The sequence below is a fragment of the Labrus bergylta genome, chromosome 19 (genome assembly GCF_963930695.1).
Source record: "Labrus bergylta chromosome 19, fLabBer1.1, whole genome shotgun sequence".
Classification (NCBI taxonomy): domain Eukaryota; kingdom Metazoa; phylum Chordata; class Actinopteri; order Labriformes; family Labridae; genus Labrus; species Labrus bergylta.
This window is the reverse complement of record NC_089213.1, coordinates 892266-905176: the sequence shown is the minus strand read 5'-3', so window position 1 is coordinate 905176 and position 12911 is coordinate 892266. Positions and strand designations below refer to the sequence as shown.

General features: G+C 39.7%; 1 protein-coding gene across 5 annotated transcripts in view; it reads right to left on the bottom strand.

Moving 5' to 3' along the window:
• Positions 1 to 1624: 1624 nt before the first annotated feature.
• LOC110002766 (major histocompatibility complex class I-related gene protein-like) overlaps positions 1625 to 12911 on the bottom strand; it is a 51437-nt gene continuing 40150 nt past the window's right edge. For 2 of the 5 annotated variants that reach the window (XM_065948119.1, XM_065948118.1), the window contains exons 5-8: positions 4582 to 4680; positions 4435 to 4452; positions 4215 to 4293; positions 2394 to 3646 (exon numbers count right to left, since the gene is read on the bottom strand). In XM_065948119.1, coding sequence (XP_065804191.1) covers positions 4241 to 4293; positions 4435 to 4452; positions 4582 to 4680 — 170 coding nt within the window. In that variant the 3' untranslated portion in view covers positions 2394 to 3646; positions 4215 to 4240. Of the gene's footprint in view, positions 1931 to 2393; positions 3662 to 4214; positions 4294 to 4434; positions 4453 to 4581; positions 4681 to 12911 lie in introns of those variants that run through there. The other 3 variants (XM_065948120.1, XM_065948121.1, XM_065948123.1) reach the window with 3 other exon arrangements.

The window sequence follows — 12911 nt, the reverse complement described above, 5'->3', positions numbered from 1 at the left end:
TCTGAAAATTCACAGAAAACAAGGTTTTATTTTAAGAGATAATGCTTTGTGGTGGTGTATCATGAATTAAACTGTTTTGGAATATATCTTTGCTGCCTCGTCCATCTTGTATGTTAATCACTGATGTTTTTTCGACGGCATTTTAAGCTGGTTTTGGCTGTAATATTCTAATTGAATTGACTTTAACAGGAAAGTGTACGGAGTTTGGAGTTCTTCATGCTTATCGCCACCACAGTGGAAAGCAGTATCCTGCCTCGTGACGAGCTTCTTCTACAGTATATCAAGGTAAGTCAACACCACTTGATGGAACATTAGCCTTTGTGCCCTCCTCAAATGTATTCATGTTTTTCTGCTGTGAAGTTACAACAACTTCCAACTTGCTAAAAACTACCAAACATTCCATTATTTTCTGGAAAGTTAGTTCCAGAAAAGTTAGTTAAATAGTGATTAGATTCTTGTACAAGACTAGCAACAAAGTTGATTTGCTTTGTGGCCAAAATGTACATACAAAACCTGCAATAAAACCATACATTTTTTCTTTTGTATAATTTTCTGCTTTCTTTTCTGTTCTTTCTACGGCTTTTGACGGTAGGAAAGAGGGAAAGAGGCGTGAGAGTTCTCCCTCGCCCCCGGTCTCAGGTGCGTGAGAGACAGGGCGGCTGCGTGAGAACTCTCGCGCAAAAAAAAAGTGTCTCTGGTCAGATAAATAAAAAATGAATGAATAAGTAACTTGAGGTTATAGCAATGATTATAATGTTCTTCCACAACATCATCATTTGCATCATTATTATCACTACCAGCCACAACAAATTTGCAGTATTATTATAATAATAATAATACCATTGGAGACAGCAGGGTGTGCCACAAACCCTCCCATAGAAAACCCTTAGTTCAGAGAGCTGGGGCTCTAATTTACTATGCACACATATGACGTAGTAGAGGACCTGCACTTCACATATTTTTTTTTAAGTGCTCAAGCCTTGTGATAATGTTCCATCCCATGTTGCAGATGAGCACAAATAACAGTTGCACTAACAATAGATGGACCACCTGTCTCTGTGAGCACGGTGGGTTCGACAGAGCTATATTATAAACGTATAATATTGAGTTAACACAACATTTTCGTGGACTTGAAGTAAAACTAACTTGGAATTGTATGTTATGACTTTTTGTTTTTACAGTGAGTTTTGGTTAAACGGTTGTATATTGTCCTTTTAATATTTTAGTTTGAAAAAATAAATCATACAATAATATAATGCCCATTTATGTGCAAAACCTGTCTCTGTATACTGACTCACAATAACCTGCTTTTGTAACAATTTGGAAACTCTTGGAAAATATTTGCATGAACAAGATTTAAAAATAAATGACTCAAAGTCAGAATAAGTTTGCCTCTGCTTCTTCAGAATTGACCAGCTGTTTTGATATACTGCTTGTGGGTCCTAAAAAGTGTACGCAAGTGCAGAATGAAATCCTTTGGAAGCATCCTTGAGTTAACCCTCTGTTTATAACGGTACTCATCTCTCTGTCCTCTCCTTCTTGCTTCTTCCTCTCTCATCCTCTTCTCGCAAAGCAGAAATAAATCTGTTTCCAAACATAATGGAGCCCTCCAGGGGTCCAGGGGTGCAATTGACAACTAATTTAATAAAGTGTACACATGAAATAAACAAACATTTGAAGTGTCTAAGCCCAGTCTTTTTCGTTGGGGTTCAATCCAGGTGTGTGTTTCTGTTTAATCTGTGCTTCTGCTCTATGAAGTAGCGAAGGAAGTTCTTTCTTAGAAGAAACAGTCGTCTTAATCCCACTTGAGGTCTCGAAGGTTGGGCTCACTATCCAGTTAGCTGCTCACAGTTCTATGGTAGATGCTCTTGTCGGTGGATGGTCTTCTGGATGTGCCCAAAACCTGACCTACAGACAGGTCACACCACCCCTATAAAGATAAACATGCACATCAGCATCAACACAGGCTTCATCTCAATTTAAACACTTAACATTTAACACCAAGTATTAAAATATGTTTTTATTCACAATTTTCCATTAGCTCTGTTGTACTACAAAAAAGGTGAAAGATTTTCTTTATCAATTTACTGTTGAGCTTTTTATTGATTAGACAACATAGGACACTTAACTGTAACAACTGTAATGCTCTCAAGTCTCACGATTAATCAACTTAATGCATTTAACCAGTTATTTGCTAGATTTGATCTGGCTGCAGGGCTTATCCAATAGAGATCCTTGGTGATTTACGAAGGCCACTTCATTGTTGTGCAGGGTTGGGAGGTCCAATGTCCCGATGGGAGATGACTAAGAGGACCTCAGGAAACCCTTACACTGGCAAATAATAACATTTCTTACATCTGAAATCTTTGAACTTTAAACACATTTTTGACATCCACAGTTTATTGCATTCCTTTATTCCCATCCATCACTTCTCAGCTGATTCTATTAAAGACAACATTGTAATATGTACAAACAGAGGAAATCATTTTCTGCAAAAACATGGAGAAAGCAGAGTTAAGGTATACAAAGAATGCTGTTCAGAGTGCACATCATAGACAAGTGTGTTTCAAATATATAACAAAGGTGGGGGTTTTGACGGAAGGTCTTCATTAAGTGCCCGATTCACTAAGAATGAATTTCGACCGTCAATAGCGCCACAAAATGTCTCATTATTTGTCTTTCTATCTGCTCCATCTCAAGGTCTAATTCACAAACCACAAATTCACTTCTACAAGATCTTCAACTAAGTCCAGTTCCCTTTGGATCAAGTTTGATTTTCCATGACCTGGATGATTGAGAACCTTCACAGACGGCTACTTACATGTACAAGATACGATCAGTAAAGACATGAATCGTCCTGCTCTTTCCACAGGGGGCACTAAAATCGACACAACCCCATTCCCTCTAAGGCCGAGCGCAGTCCAACACTAAAGGTGAGAAAAGAGAGGAGGGGAACCATCATATAATCTATGTGCCTCACTGCCTCCCTCTCTCTAGTCCAGCTCTACAGGAGGCATTCATGATCTGATGTGGGACCTGCCCTTTAGTACCCCAACCAGCTGTAACACAGCATTTGCAATAATAATAGCAGATGTTGGACCGCCCATTGTTCACCCCCGACCAGCTCTACCTCTCAAAACCAGCTATAGTCCTACAAGCGGGCGGCCCAGGTCCATATCCGACCTGTGGTTCCTTTCCTGCACATCATTCCCCGCTCTCTCTCTCTCCCTGATTTCAGACTCTATCCTCTGTCCTATCTCTACAGTAAAGGCTCAAATAGCGTGTGTGTGCGTGTGTCCGTGTCCCTGTCCAACATTTGTTTTAGCACAAAGCTCCGAACACCAGAAGTATAAAAATCCAACTATGATGGATTTTAGATCAACACACAAATCTTTCTTCAACACATGAAGAGCGGCGTGATGCCGTCATAGATTCATCTTCTGATTCTCTTCTCTCCAGGTGACAAAAAATAAATAAAGTAAAGCATTTGTCAACTCTTTTTCAAACTCGTTTTCTTTGTATTTCAAAGATTTAAATTTAAATTCCCAACTCTGATCACTTCATGTCTGATACGATGAGAGCCAATGAATTCTGAGGAGAGCGTGTCGGTCTGCTCCTTGTTTCAGTGCAGAACGTACCCGTAAACCTTTAGAGAAAAAGACAGAAGAAAGAGAAAACATGACATTAAAAAATATTTATCATCACTTTTTTTATAGAATTTATCCACAAATCCAGGTTTTAACATCAAGGTCAAAGGTCACGGTGATTTCATCATTGAAGCACCTTTCTTTAAATCATCTCCCTTCACTTCAAATACACTTTTTCACTAAAATGAGTCATCAACTTTTTTACAATAACAAAGAAACGATCTCCTTTATGCAGTTTTATAATCAGATTTAAAGAATTACTGTAACAACCAAAAAGAAAAGAATAAGCTCGTATATGAAAACATGATAATAAACATGACAGGACTCAAAAACACGTTCACACACACACACGGTTTAAAAACTGTGTGTCTTCCTCTGACTCCTGATTCCTCTTCCCCATTCACCTGTGACTCTCTTTTCTCTCTGCCTGTAGCTGTGGTTACCGCCTCTGTCCAGGTGACGCAGCAGCAGAAGTAATGTTTACATGCAGTGTCTTCCTGACTTACCACACACACCACCAGAACAATGACTAGATCCTGAATTAAAGGCTTATTTCATGTAACTCACTGGGTTCAGGGTCCTCTCTTTGTCTTTTAGGTATTTTGATTTGGAAGCATCACTTGTTGCACAGCCGGGTCGTTTACCGCTGTAAGATCAGAAACACAATGTTAGCACACATCCGACTCTGAAACCATCATTTACACCAGAAAACACTCCAGAAACCCTTTTTCATTTACAGAGTTCATTTAAGGTCAAACTTAATATAATAAAATCAAGTTCTACTTACGGGATGGAGGGCGTTGGGCTGAAACAGAAAAAAAAAGATTGTTCTAGATTTATTTCATTGAAGGTTATTTAAGGTCCCCTCAAGAGAACTATTCACCAGATGTAAATATAAAAAACATGTTTGAATGTTTCCACTTTGCTCTCTCACCATTTCTCTTCTTATACAGGCAGAATCCAGCCGCACAGACGATGGTTACAAGAAGGAGAACAACAGCGATGATGACAAAGATCATGTAGATGGGATTCACTGTTGAACACAAACAACACACAGTCACACAACCTGTGATCAAACAGGTTAAAGGTTCATTAAAGACAAAGTTTCTCCTTCTGTCAGTTAGCTCGTCTTCATCACTGTACCTTTGATTCATTTTCTACATGTAGTTGTTTTTTCCCTTCACCTTTATGTCTTTTATTTCCATGTTTGATTGTGGCACAATGGTAACCGCTAACGATTACATTCAAACCCTTTTTTCTCAATATTATTGATTTAAAGTAATTTAAAGGTTAATGCGGCTGCACTGTGGTAACGAGCGGACAGACGGTAAAAAACAAAACGATTCTGTCCATTAATAATCTCTTTAAAGATCTCTGTGTTTGTTTCATCCTGATCCAAACCTTTAAACTCTTTTTCTGAATACTTTTACAATTTGAAGAGTTTGAAAGAAAGAAAAAGTCACTGTAGGAGCCATTTTGTGTTTATCGTTGGAATGTTTTATAATTAGACTTATCTGAATATATTATTTTCCAATAGGGACACTGAATGCACAGGGGCGTGTATATATAGTAGCACAGGTGACAGGAAAGGGAGGGCACAGGTACGGGGAGCACAGACAGTTCTCACCAGACCGGCATTCATGTTTCAGACCAGCACTCAGACAGTTCATTCATTCTACTGGCTACGCTTCACTGGAAATGTTTTTTGTTCTCATATCTCCATCAAGTCACTTCAATAAACCTTCAACTCAACTTCAATAACGGCTGGAAAATCATTGTTTGCATCTGCGCAAGACTTCACCCCTACCTGAGTATTAATGGCAATAATTGGAGCAAAGGAAAAAATTGGAAAATTGCCATTACAATTAAGTGAGAACTTTGCTCTATGAGTGAAACTTGCAACGATTCAAACGGAATAAGATGTTGACACCAGATTGTTTTGTTTCACGAACCTGACGCTGCCATCCCCAATCAACTGGACATTGGTGACACCTGCGCTACGCTAATTGCCGACGGAGGATTGGAAACCTCCAGAGCGCAAATGACTGGGTATGTGCAAACATTAAGCTTTATTGGAGAAGCTAAAATAACTGCTGTATTGGACAGCGGCTACTAAGATGGAGTCAGCTAACTGAAAGCTACAATCACAGAACACATCAGCTGTTTGAAGCATTGTATCGTTGACGTACACATCAGCTGTTTGAAACATTGTATCGTTGACGTACACATCAGCTGTTTGAAACATTGTATCGTTGACGCACGGCATTTTCATTCACAAAATGTCTGCTGTCAATTCCGATGTTCAGCCACAGGATGGCGATGTTGAGAAAGATTCCGGAAAGGAAAAACGGATTATGAGACCCACTGCAAAAGGCATGGTTTTGTTCATTGAAACTTGTCAGAAGACAAGAAACTCGAAATGTAAACAAGCAAGGAAGTTCATTGAGAAGCTGAAAGAGCTCATGAAATCAAATGAAAATGCAACTGATGTCAAATCTAACTTGGATCAATTAATAAAACTCTGTCATGAAGCCAAAGAAAATCATGAGTCCTTGATGAGTTTGCCACTGCCTGAAAATGAATGTGAAAAGCAAAATCAATGGTTTAATCCAAAAATGGAAACATATGAGGGTTTTATACAAGATGCAACTATGTGGTTATCTGAAGTCGGACTGAAAACACACACCACTGCTGAAAGTCAAATCTCCACACAACAGAGTGATGTAAACTCAAATATTATTGGACCATAAATCCAGTTCTTCATCACGCGCATCTTCAACTTCATCTGCTCGCATTAAAGCTCAGGCGGAGAAGGCTGCTCTCATGGAAAGAGCTGCTGCCTTGAAGAAGAAACATGAGCTTGATGCACAGGAGGAACAGTTGAAAAGAAAGACAACTGGTACTGGAGACTGAACTGGCAGCAACCGCAGAAAAATCAATATATTAAATAGGAGAGACGGTTCCAGAGTATCTGATGGGATGAACTCTTATTGGAGAAAAACAACATCTCAAAATGAAACATCAGTTAAATCTCATGATATGACCCATGTCAACCAATACTCTCTTCAAGGGAATAAAGTACAGACTCATATGGAAGGTGTACAAAAGCATGATCACACTACACCGCCTGTATTCAATTCTGGGAACCAAGATGATATCTGTGACATAATTCAGAGACAAAATGACATTACTACTCTACTGGTTAAGCAAAATCTGTCTTCTACCCTGCCACCAAGAGACATTCCTGTTTATGACGGTGATCCTTTGCTGTATGAAACTTTTATCAGGGCATTTGAAAGAGGAGTGGAACAAAAGACTGAAGACCACAGTGACTGCTTACATTTCCTTGAACAATACACAAGAGGGAACGCAAAAGACTTGGTCCACAGCTGCCAACATATGCCTCTAACCCAGGGCTATCAAAGAGCAAAACATCTTCTGAAAGAGCATTTTGGGAACGAATATAAAAATTGCTACTGCATATATGGAGAAAGCATTCGCCTGGTCAACAATCAAATCAGAAGATATAAAAACATTGCAAGCATTCGCACTGTTCCTCAGAGGTTGCTGCATTGCAATGACACATCTCACCTACATGGAAGAAATGAATGTTGTTTCCAATATGAAGATCATACTTCTGAAACTGCCTTATAAGCTCAGAGACAAGTGGAGGAATAGGGCAATGCAGCTACAAGAGCAGCATGTACAACGAGCTAGATTTTCTGACCTGGTAGACTTCATAGAGAGAGAAGTGAAGGTACTGTCAGATCTGCTTTTTGGAAACATCCAGGATCCTAAGCCAGCTGTAACTGTCAAAAGCTCTACTTCATTTAAACCAAGAGGAAGTCAGGACCAAGAGGAAGCAGTTTTGCAACAACTGTAACACCCATTGAAACACCAGAACAATTAGAAATGTATCAGCCCCCATTTATCAAAGTTGTTTGTTCTGTAATAGGAGTGGTCACACATTGATGCAGTGTCCACAGATCAAGAAAAGAATGCATAGAGAAAAAATAGACTTCCTAAATGGAAAGGGAATCTGTTTTGGATGCTTGAAAATAGGACACATGAGCAAAGATTGCAAAAGTCGATTGACATGTGATGTGTGTGTAACAGGTATGGAATGGAACCTGCTTACAGCTTAAAGTGTTTCTGTAAAAGACAAAGAAAACACACGGAGTCGACTGTAGTTATTCACTCTTCTGTCGGTTCTGCCAGACTTTTATTAAACAAATGTTTAAATACCAAAACATAGAAAATATGTGACTTCTCTAAGTGCTTTTCAGACACTCTGATTAATTCACTAAATACAAAATCTAATTTTACTGTTCAAATTAACATCCATGTAAACACAAGCTCATTATGGTTTAATTACCTAAACTAGCATTTTGCCTCTTAGCAAGATTTTCAATGGGAAAAACCCATGTTAACTGACAGAGCTACCAGATAAACAAATAACATTTAACTGATGTAACAATCTTACTTTTGTACATAAACAGAATGAATGATCTATTTATTTATTTTACACAGTATCATGAGCGTTTTTGACCAACTGAAAATCAGAAGGGAATTGAAACTGAAAGTTACGGTCATGCACAAGGCACTTTTCTTAGCATGCAGGCACTCAAAACCGTTTTTACTCTCTTTACAAACATAAGACCAACAAAGTGTTATAGAACCAATAAAACTTTAAGTGGAATTAAATCTACATCATATTGTGAAAGTTCTGTGTTTTAAACTTCAATTACTAACCTGTAAAAGACAAAGAAAACACACTGAGTCGACTGTAGTTATTTACTCTTCTGTTCTGCCAGACTGAAGCAGATCGCAGCAAAGACAATAAACAGCCCGCTCAGCAGGAGAGGTGCTGCCCCCTTGTGGCATATACAGGAACAACTTCAAAATAACTTCTTTAACCAAAACACAGATACGTTTGTATAATATTCATACAAAATAACCAAATACAATAACAAAATGTGACAACACATTTCGGTGTGTCACATGTGCAAGCAAATTCATCCTGAAATACTTCACATTGAACAAAGGGAGAAAGAGAAGAAACTTGAACATTCAGAAATGAATGAGAGACCAACTGTGGGTACTGCTGTTCTCTCACCTCATACACATGGGCATATTGGGGCCGGTGAGGAAAATTGCATCTTCTCTATTGTACCAGTACAAGTAAAGAGCCCAAAGGGAGACACAGTGCTGCAAACATATGCATTCTTGGATAATGGAAGTTCATCTACCTTTTGCACAGAAAGTTTAGTGAGAAGACTGAATATAACAGGACAAAGAACCAGTATTCTTTTGCAGACCATGAATCAAGTGAAACAGGTGACCAGTCATCATATCTCAGGTTTGGAGATATCTAATCTGAACAAAGACAATTTCTTTCTACTACCTGATGTGTTTACACATAGGACTATGCCTGTTTCCCAGCTGAACATTCCCAGACAAGAAGACCTCACAAAATGGCCTTATTTGAAAGATATCAAAATCAATGAAATAGACTCTGGCATTGACCTACTGATTGGGACAAATAATTCAAAGGTATCAGAATCTTGGGAGCTGGTCAATAGCAAAGGAGATGGACCATACGCTGTAAGGACCCTACTGGGGTGGGTCATCTATGGTCCACTGAGAGGAGACAACATCATCAGAGATGCAAATGACTGAACCTGGAGGAGTTGTTAATTAAACAGTACAACCATGACTTCAGTGAAACCAGCAAGGAAACAGAGGAAATGTCTAGAGAAGAGGTCAAATTCTTGGAAATTGTAAATTACTCTGCAAAAATGACAGATGGACACTACTGTATAGACTTGCCTTTCAAACAAGAAAATCCCACCATGCCAAATAACCGTTGCATTGCAGAACAGCGCATCCAGAGCCTGAAATGCGAATTTGTCAAAAATAAGAACTTTCATGATGAATATACATCTTTTCTGACAGAAATGATAAACAATGGTTATGCTGAGATGGTTCCACTAGATCAGCTGAAGGGAAGTGATGGAGAGCTCTGGTACATACCACATCACGGGGTGTATCACTCAAAGAAGGGAACCTTAAGAGTGGTCTTCGACTGTGGTGCAGTCTTCAAAGGAACGTTGCTTAACTGCCAACTGCTGAAAGGTCCAGACCTCACCAACTCACTCATCGGAATTCTCATCAGATTCAGACAAGAACCGATTGCTTTACTGGCTGACATCAAAGCAATGTTTCACCAAGTCAAAGTAGCAGAGAAGCATATTGATTATCTGCGATTCCTGTGGTGGCCTGACGGTGATGTGCAGAATGATCTTGTTGAGTACAGGATGAATGTACATCTGTTTGGAGCCATGTCATCACCAAGTTGTGCAAACTTTGCATTGAGAAAGACTGCGGAAGACAATAAAGCTCACTTTCCAGCAGAGGTAACAAACACAATACTCAACAACTTCTATGAAGATGATTGCTTGAAATCTACATCTTCAGAACAAGAAGCAATTCAAATGCTAAGAGACCTGACTACCCTTTGTGGAAAGGGGAGATTCATACTGTCAAAGTGGATCAGCAACAGCCGTGCTGTATTAGCATCCATCCCTCAAGAACACAGAACAAAAGAGACAAAGAAGTTGGACTTGGACAAGGATCATCTGCCAATGGAAAGGGCACTGGGATTGCACTGGTGCCTTGAAACAGATGTGTTCAAATTCCAAATTACTGTACAGGAACAACCATACACAAGACGCGGCATCTTATCTGTGGTAGGCTCTATATATGACCCTTTAGGGTTTCTAGCACCGTTTACTTTGCCAGCCAAACTGATTATGCAAGAGCTCTGTAAGAAAACCCTTGGATGGGATGAAAACATACCCCAAACCTTCTGTCAACAGTGGACAGGATGGCTAGCAGATCTTAACAAGATGGCAGAGTTCAAAGTGGACAGATGTATGAAGCCGACGAACTTTGGACAAATCAGATATGCACAACTGCACCACTTTTCAGACGCCAGTGAAGGTGAATACGGTACGGTGTCATATCTAAGACTGGAAAACAATAACGATGAAGTGCATGTTGCATTCATATTAGGAAAATCCAGAGTTGCACCTTTAAAACAAATGACGATTCCAAGAATGGAGCTCACAGCTGCAGTCCTAGCTGTACGAGTTGACATAATGTTGCAAAGAGAATTACATCTTAAATTGGACAAATCCATCTTCTGGACTGATAGCATCAACAACGAAACAAAACGCTTCCAAACCTTCGTAGCAAACAGGATCTCCTTCGTAAGGGATAATACAGAAGTTACACAATGGAGGTATGTTAGCTCAAAGGAAAACCCTGCAGATGAAGCCTCCAGAGGACTAACAGCAGAGCGCTTCTGAAGCTGCAAGAGATGGATCACAGGACCAGAGTTTCTCTGTAAGCAACAACAAGAATGGCCAAAACCTTACTTGGCAACGACAATCTCTGGTCATGATCCAGAAATCAAACAGGACATCACAATAAATACTATTGTCACCAACCCAATGAATCCCACAAACACTCTGATCAACTATTTCTCATCATGGAGGAATCTCACAACTGCTGTAGCTTGGCTTCTCAAAGTAAAAACAACCCTCTTATAGCTGACTCAAAAGAGAAAGGAGATTCAGACCACGGTGAGTGGCTTTGAAAATGACCCATACAAGCTAAAGGACAAGGTTGAAAAGGAAATGCATGTCTATAAAACAACACTCCACGGACAGTATTTATGTCCTGAAGATCTTGCCCAAGCAGAAAACGTAGTCATTTCTTTCAGTCAAAAACAAAAATTCAAGGAGGAACTCTCTGTACTCGAATCTGGTAAAAATTGTGTCAAAAAATGCAGTCATTTGTACAAACTAGATCCTGTGCTGGATAATGGACTTTTAAGAGTAGGCCTGAACAAACTAGCGATGCCTGAAGAGTCCAAACATCCAATTATTCTCTCAAAAGACCTTCACATATCCACACTATTGTTGAGAAACATCCATGAACAACTCGGACATGGGGGAAGAAATCATATGCTGTCTCGCCTCCGCAAAAAATACTGCATTATCAAAGCAAACTCCGCTGCAAGAAAAATCATAACAGACTGTGTTGTGTGTAAACGACAGCGAGGAAGAATTGGAGAACAAAAAATGGCAGATTTGCCCCTGGAGAGGATTCTGCCAGATAAGCCTCCATTCACAGATATAGGAGTCGACTACTTTGGTCCCATAGAAATCAAGAGAGGACGTAGTCTTGTTAAAAGGTATGGGGTAATCTTCACCTGCATGGCAAGCAGGGCAGTACACCTTGAAGTTGCACATACACTTGACACAGATTCCTGCATCCATGCATTACGAAGATTTATCTGTCGACGAGGTCGAGTTTCAACTTTAAGATCAGACAACGGCACAAATTTTATTGGAGCGGAAAGAGAATTGAGGGAAGCACTGAATTGCTTGAATCAAGACAAAATCAACAGTGCTATGCTTCAGTGAGGGATAAAGCGGTACTTTAACCCCCCAGCAGGATCCCATCACGGCGGTGTTTGGGAACGACTGATCCGCATGGTTCGACTTGTGATGCGCTCTGTTCTTAACAAACAAGTTCTTGATGATGAAGGATTGCAAACTTTCATTTGTGAAGTGGAAGCAATATTAAATGATAGACCCATAACCAAAATTTCTGACGATCCAATGGACCTGGAAGCACTCACACCAAACCATCTTTTTTTGTTGAAAACCAAGCCAGTACTACCACCTGGACTCTTTGTAAAGCAGGATCTATACATTAAACACAGATGGAGGCAGGTGCAGTATATGGCAGATCTCTTCTGGAAGCGGTGGATACAGGAGTACTTGCCGTTAATCCAAGAAAGACAACGATGGTCTAAAGAAAGAAGAAGCTTTTCTCCAGGTGACATTGTTGTGGTGGTTGATTCCACTGCACCCCGAGGTTCCTGGTTAATGGGCAGAATCCTGGAGACTAAACCAGATGCACAAGGTCTAGTGCGCACAATGACACTCCAGACAAAGAGCAACATATTGGAAAGACCAATAACAAAGATATGTCTGCTCCAAGAAGCTGTAACCTAGTTACAGCAAGGACTGGTAGTAGCACCTGTTGGTAAAGATGTCCCAACAGGTGCTATGTTCTAGAACCTCTGGCCCTAAAAAATGAAAGACTAAAGGAAGAAACGAGGAGTGAAAAATCAATAAAAGAAGATTACATGCCAACACATAGTACATAACTTTTTTGAAAATGTATAAA